The following is a 7,695-nucleotide window of genomic DNA, read 5'->3' as shown; positions in this document are numbered from 1 at the left end:
GTCCTATAGCGCTTAAGATTCCTTAATAGTAAGGGCTCCTTTAAGCTAAACTCGTAATTTTTTAGCTTTCCGGCGTTTCGAAAAGGCTAAATTAGTATCTTAAAAGGTGCGGACCTAATTTTTAATATAGTTACTTTATAAGCTATTCGGGTTATACCCTTCGTTATTTAATTTATTATATTTAAAATTAACGTTAAAGAATTTTTTTAATAAATAAACACCCTTTTTTTAATATAAATAAAATACCTAATCGTTTATTACGGGTTAAACGGCGTTTAAGGGTTATACGTGCTTAGAGTCCCGGGTCGTAACTATTCCGGTGTAAGCGTCCGAAATTACACATCTAGCTTATTTATCACTTCGTCCGGATAGTGAGGTACTAAGCCGGATGCGCTGAATTTAAATTTAATATTAGCTTTTATAAAAACAGTAAAATGTGCGGCTTTAAACGCGATAAAAAAACTTAAGCTTCGTAATATAGTTTATCGAGGCCTTAATAAATAGCTCGATTTTTTCGAATAAGCACGTTTTAAAGGCGAATAAAGTATTATATCGAGAAGTTAAAATAAGTGTAATAAATAAAGAGGTATATTAATAATAATAATATTATTATCTTAGTAGTATACCTCGAATTTGGCCGAAATATAGCTCTCGTGGCCGTTGAGAATTAAGAGGCGGTAGCGACTTTTTATTTACGATTTAGTATATTTATCGAAATACTTAATTTAATTTAAACTTGTCTCGTTATCGGTTTATTTATTAAAAATCGGTTTAATCACTTAATCGCTTAGTAAGCCACTCTCGCGCGATTAGTTCGCGAAGTAATATTAACCTTAAATAATTAAAAAGAGCGGAATATATTAGTTTTACGAATTAATACATTTAATGGCCGTCGATTATTCTCGATTACTAGGCTAGACCGATTTCGTTTTCCCACGCCGATCAGCGCGTATTACGACGAGTATTAACCCGATTATGCCTATTATAAAGCCGGTTTCGTCGAAATTTTATATATTCTTATCGACGATATTATATTTAGCCTTAATATTAATAATTAAGCTAAACTAGCCGGAAATAACTTTCGGATTTTTATAAAAAACCCTTTAATAATCGTACCGACGGTTTATTTTAATTTTAAGGTCCGGGTTACGATTAATAAAGCGCCTAGCCTAGTGCTTACCGACGCGGTCGCCGCCGCGCGACGCGATAAGGAAATTAGCCATATTTTCCACACCAGCCATTTTTAAAAATATCCCTCGGGTATTTAAATTAATTATATATTTATAAAACACCTTCTTTTTAATCGTATTTAATTTATACTTTAGGTATTAAATTTCGCGTCGTGCGGTTCGGCCGTAAAATCGGTCGCTAAGGGTAAATAATAAGATAACGTAGTATTTCGCCGTAGCTTTTTAATTAATTCGGGTTAAACCGTTTCGTAACGCTTAAATTACTAAAGTTATCCGCTCTTCTTAAAATAAATAAAGCATTATAATTATAAAGTTATTACGCGTTAAAGTTTAATTAAATAGGTCGATAATAAAAGTGTCCGACTTAATAATATATTCGACTCAATAGTAAACCACGTTATTTTTATTATTAAAAATAGAAATAATCGTGAAATAATCTTTTAAATTTTATAAAATAATAAAATAATAAAATAATGTTTATTATTAAAAAATAGAAATAATCGTAAAATAATTCTATAAAAATATTAAAAAATAAAAAATAAAAAAAACTTACCTATAGGTTACCCATAGGTTTTACTAAGGACCCATGGGTATCCGTAGGTAATATTTTAAAAGCATGGGTAACCCGTGGGTTACCCATAAATTCCATGGGTCCTTGGCAAAACCCATGGGTACCCAAAACCTATCCATAGGTCGAGGGGCAGGAGGTGGGTAGAGGTGCCGATCTATGTAATAAGATCTGGACAAAAAAGCAAAAACAGGGTTTCACAATGGGCTGTCATCTACATACTTGGTCAACACACTTACAGGGGACAGACGTGAGAAGCGATTACGGACCACAATCTGTAAGGATGTACCCCGCGGTTTCCTGCCGTCTCGACTACAGGTCCTCCGATGGCTCTTTGCTGCCCATCTACTTTTGCTTTTGCGGGCTGGTTGCCCCGGCGGTGGCACTAGTCGTACCACAATCTGACAAGATGGCTGGCAGGGGAACATTGGCATCGAGTCTGGTGGAGATGACGATAGGAGCTGAATGAGGCTCGGGGTGGACCTTGCTTCTCGAGTGGCGGCAACGTCTTGTATAACGTGCAGCAGCGTTTTTGCCAGCTCAACCTCCCAGGTGTCTAGTGTTACTCCATGCGTATTCGGAGTGCCAGAGAGAGGTGCGGTGCATTGGGAAATTGGAGCTGCTTTCTTCTCTTTCCCCATGCAGTGAGGGTGAGTAACGGGCTTAATCATCGATGGGGTTGCGTTCATTGAATGTTTCTTTTCATGCTCTTCTTGCCGGCCGGCCAATTGAAAGGGTGGGAATGCCTACGTTCAGGACCGCGATCCACGCCACGTTGCCTTGCTGGTTCGCACTTTCCCAAACTTCCGCGCAAGATGATGGCCTTGCAGAAGTGAATGGAAGGCCAAGATGCACACGCACACACACACGGTGTCTTCCGTTTCCGAACCAGAATATGCAACCACAAGGACTTTGGGATGCATCCAGCCGGTCACTGGCCATCGCTCACGCAATCGATCGCGAGGAATATTGCTTTTTCCCGCTGGCGGGATTTGACGATCGACCCATTGTCGCGAGGACCAGAGGTCTGTCTGTCTGTCTGTACGTACAACTCAGACAGTGCCATAGTTCGGTACAGCCAATCTTGTGCTTGCTGGCGGGGGGGGAGGGGAGGTTGATTAATTCTACGACTTGTCAGAAATTGGGCGGTGGGCGTCACCACCCTGGCCCAGATGCCTCACTAAATCCTGCTTGGCTGCAGATAATCTTCATTGGAATGGGGGGGTGCGAGAGGGGGGTGAGAGTGCATGACGAGAATGGGGGACGGGGGGCGACCAGAGGAAAATGGGAGAGGGGCGGGGGGAGGAACCGAAATTGTCCAACCTCCCGTCAGCCCGGGCCGAGACTCGACCACGTCCAGACGTCTAGACCTCCTCACTTCGACTGGCCAATAGGGTCGCCGTCGGCTGCGCTTACGGGAGCCCTTGCCGCGCGCTTTGCCTGGCCGTTCGGCTGTTGTGTTGGGGCTCAACTGTCAAGATGTTGGTTGCACCGACATTTGCACTTACATACATCCCCGGCCTTAGACGCTGTTCGGCCAGCAAATTGCGAAATGAGCCACGGTCCGCATTCAAAGGACTTGCCGCCCGGGTCGCTCCTCGCGGGGGCTGGCTGGCAGCAAGGCTCATCTCATTATGTGTGTGTTGTCCTATCTCCTCCTCGGGCTCGAACCAACTGCATATCCTTCTGCCCACCCCCCGGAGCACCCAGAGTTGCAAGAGAAACTCCGGCCCGTCTTTTTCTTGCTCATTAGAGACACGCACACATATATAACCCGCATACAAATGCTCCCCTTTTGGGGACATGTTACCAGGGCTGTGCCATGTCTATGCGCCATCCTATTGGTTACCGCCAACACGGGCAGCTTTTCTACAGGCCATCCATCTCCCATCACACCGCAGGGTCAGGCTTCTCTGCACAGTGTCAGCAGCCCCGGCCTGTCACGCAAAGTGCGGAGATGGCATGATCGGTGAAGGCATAACAATCCTGCAACGATCTCTTCGCTCCTGCTTGGCTGCGAAACGGGAGGGGAGGAGACGAGAGGGGAGGGGAGGAGACGAGAGGGGAGGTGTGCCCTATTATCGTGGTTGCACTGCACGGCACAACGCTACGGGCAGCGGGCAAGGATCATGCAAACAGCAATAACCCCATATCCCAGAAATGACGCCCATGGCTGTCACGTACACGGGAAGGCGTTGGCAGTGATAAGCATACCCAAAATTGTGCCCGCTATCGAATATCTTGCATGGTGGTGGGAGGTGTCATATCGACCTTGCCATCCAAGACAAGGGTCCTTTCTTGGCCCAAGTCTTCACCCCCTTGCGTAGAGATACATGGATCTGGCACATGCTTACTCGCTTGGGCGTATAAGGCCATCGCTCAACTGGGGTGTATCCACGACTGCTTGTAGGTAATTCCTCCGCGCAGCAACCTCGCCCGTTCCTCCAACGCCATCCTCCCACCTTTGGATGCTGGTGCAGAAAGTGGCTCAACCTATCCAGAAAAAGAGGCTGCGACATTTCTGGATCATCGTTATATTTCAACAGAGATGGGCACTACTGTATATGATTTTCTTTTTCTTTCTTTTTTGCCTTTCCCTGTTCCCAGTACGTACCGCTGCCAGATCTTGCGGAGAGACAGCACAACTACCGCTGTCATTCGGTTGTCAGCACCCCGGGGCGTCCTTGCTTGATTTTATTTTTTCCCTGGCCTGGTCAGATTTGACAGGACAGATGGGCCCTCCAAATCGAGTTGCACACCCTCTATAGGCGAACCTTCCTGTCGGTAACACTGTTGGCAGTCTATATTAGACACTGGAGTCTGCCAACCCCATTTGTTCCACTTCTGTCCCTCTTTCGTACCATACCACACTTGTTGTTCATAAGTCCTCCGATTCCCTCATCATCCGTCATCTTATCTATCGGTTTTGATGTTCTTCATCGTTTGAGATTACCCTCATATTGTATTGTACACTCTTGGCAAGCTTCCCAGCTCTATCTCTGCGACATGGCGATTATGCTCTACAGCAGCTCAGTCAAGATGAGCACGGATTGCGTTCTACAGAGCCTGCCTCAGCACTCATCTTCTTCTCTGCGCCCGCTGGCTCTGCAGGCTATGCAAAAGGTCGACGAATCCAGTGCGGTGCGAGAATGGAAACTCAGGCGTGACTCGGCGCTCTCCCACGATTTCTCGGATAGCTCGTCCACAACCCCCGGCTCGACACAGTCCTGCTACACTGAGTCGGACGCCGCCTCGACAGCGCCCTCCTCTCCTCGCACACCACGACGGAGGTCGGAACTCGCCGAGTTGAACTTCTACGCCCTGCCGTTGGACACAACCCATCATAAGCCATCACCACCATCGACTCGGATGCATTCTAGTCCCGGACTATTAGGGCTACTACAGCCAGCTCCCTCGAAACAACAAATCACCTCTTTGCCTGGGCCTGCTCAACTCCTTAGCTCTGTTGGACGGACGCCATGTTCGTCACCCAGCTTGGAACCCCAGCATGACCGGCGCAAGAGCTCGACAGATGTGTCAGTAGCTGGTAGCGACACCAGAGGCTCTGCCCTGGATCAACTTACAGACCCCATCGCAGCCGAGGCTCTGTCAAGGCTTTCACTAAGCTGCACTCTTCATCGGAAGCCAAGGCATCGTGTATACAGCCGCGGGCTGTTCAGCCGCCGCAATTCTGCCCTGAGCTCGATGGAGCATCACCCAGCCCGCTTTATGAAAAGGGAGAGCTACAACAGCCATCCCTCGGAGTATGGTCGCTGTCACGTACTACGGCACGCCATTGGCGGATACGTCAAAAAGGAGAGACACCCATCTCTACCACCTCACCGCGGCGGTGGTGGTTGTGGCGGGAGAATAAAACAAAAGAACCAGGGCCACTGCAACAAGCCCTACCCATGGGAACAAACCTGCTGGATTCGCTACCATTTCGAAGACCTGAAGCAGCCTTGGACCGTGGTCGAGGAATTATTCGACGAGGCGTTCCAAGACCCGGATTTCGAGCGTACCAGGCAAGGCCTGCAGGGCTCCTTCTATCGCCAGAACAAGATGCTGCCGCACCTTGACCAGGTGTCAGAGCGGTACATCGGCATGCCCAACGGACATATCGCACTCGAGATCGTCAAGAAGCGGGACCAGAAGCACCGAAGGGAAGGCTTCTTCAACTTTGTGAACCTGTACCCTGAATGGGCAGTGCAGTTCTCCTGGGTATCGGAGGAACACAAGCAAGATGCAGCTCGGCTTCGTATGTACTCTCCCCTCAGCCTCAAATTAAGGAGGCCACCTATGGTATCCCATCCAGCAAGCTGACTTGATTATTTCAGTGGATCAGAGGTTGCAGGACCAAGAAACGATCAAGCAGAAGGCCATCGACGCTGGCCTATGGGTCGAGGAATTGGGCAAGGACGAATGTTCCTGCTGTGCGCCGAAGAAGTGGCTACCCAAAGAACAGGACCTCCAGCGAACACAATCTACCACCCCTACTCGCCGGCAAAGCCTCTAGTGGCCATGCATTTCTTCGGGATCGTATCCGTCCCAAGAGTTTTTCTTCGCTGCCACTACTTCTCCTTCTTCTTCGATTCTACCATATATGGCTGCTACTAAGCACGTTCATGTCTATACATCATTACAACCGCAGCACCTGTCCATCTAGGACAAATGTGCTGCTTTCTACCACACACTATTCTTATTACGACGGCGAACCCGAACTTACGAAAGGAATTTGGAACTTATTTTGCTGGTGGAGAATGATGAACTTCTTGTACTACTTGGGCTTTTAGGGGGTATTACGGGCGCTTGGATATTCGTTGGTTGGCTACTGATTTTACGGGTACACTTCACGTTTTCTTTTGTCAAGCTCTAAAACAAGACTCACTCGATGCGTGAGGAAGCACGCCAAAGAGGAAAGGGTAATCTTGTCTGGTTTCTAGCATGGCGTCGTTGGTCCAGGGGGAAAGGAGATAACGGCCCCCTCTTCAAATTACGAAATAGTCGAACAATGGGAAAACGGTGGTTGTGAAATGAGCAGCTAGTTGACTTGTCATATTCATCAAGTATGTGAAAATAAGATACGAAAAAGCGAACGGTACAACTACAACTTCCCCTCCAGATCCCAGACGGGATGGCCTAGCCAGAATAGTAACGAGCAACCTTCAACACAGCCAGCCAGTGAACGGTAGGCACTGTGAAATGTGCCAGACCAAGAGCCGAAATCTGACCCGCATCAGCAGCGCCTCTGCAGCGGTTAGCAATCCAGTCGACCATGCCATACCTGGTCCCGGTCCCAGGACGCACGGGCAGGGCAAGTCAGCCATGCAACAGCCATGAATGAGCAGGCGGCAATCGTCACTCCTTTCCCCCCGGTGGGGATTCTGCCCTATGACCGACCCCCTGTCCGTCAAGGCCTAAGACGATCTAGGGAAACCCCATAACGTGAGTTCCGATATATGGCGAACGGGGCCATGTCTTCATGTTGGACGTCTCCCTGAAGCAAGGAGTTTCCCAGGGTTCTTCTCCACTGGGAGTCGTTCCCAAGCAAATAGGTGGAAAGAACAACGCCAAGTCCCTGCCTGAAGAGCCCTCGCCCAAGTAGGCATAGACCCCGAGGAGAGGGAAAGAAGGGCAAATAGAAAGAAAACAAAATGCAACATCCAATCGTCCGTCTGCGCCGCCCCTCACACAACCAACTTGACATTTCGACGCGAATCCTTCCATCCTTGCTGCCGGGTCGCAGGATCATTATAGCAAACTCACATGCCCTCAACTCAGCCTACCCACCTACCACCTGCTGTCCAGTAGCTGTCCAACCATGAGCCCGCAGCTCCCTTTCTTCACCTGTCCATCGCTACCCACCCATCATACACCCCTGCATGCTACCACTACTTCGAAAGATCCCATGCATGACGTAGGACGTCGACCGTCGAC

The 7,695-nt window shown here is 48.3% G+C and overlaps 1 protein-coding gene across 1 annotated transcript; it reads left to right on the top strand.

Annotated features, from left to right (window-relative positions):
- Window positions 1-4,797: 4,797 nt before the first annotated feature.
- Window positions 4,798-6,081, top strand: PG997_003017 (uncharacterized protein; the record flags this gene model as incomplete). The annotated part of the gene is made up of 1 exon (XM_066807332.1): window positions 4,798-6,081. One exon carries the CDS (start codon window positions 4,798-4,800, stop codon window positions 6,079-6,081), a length of 1,284 nt encoding a protein of 427 aa, XP_066670950.1.
- Between the last annotated feature and the right edge of the window lie 1,614 nt (window positions 6,082-7,695).

Source organism: Apiospora hydei, assembly GCF_038363865.1.
Source record: "Apiospora hydei strain CBS 114990 chromosome Unknown utg000004l_segment0_segment0, whole genome shotgun sequence".
NCBI lineage: Eukaryota > Fungi > Ascomycota > Sordariomycetes > Amphisphaeriales > Apiosporaceae > Apiospora > Apiospora hydei.
Note: the sequence above shows the minus strand (reverse complement) of the source record. Positions and strands in the feature narration are given on the sequence as shown.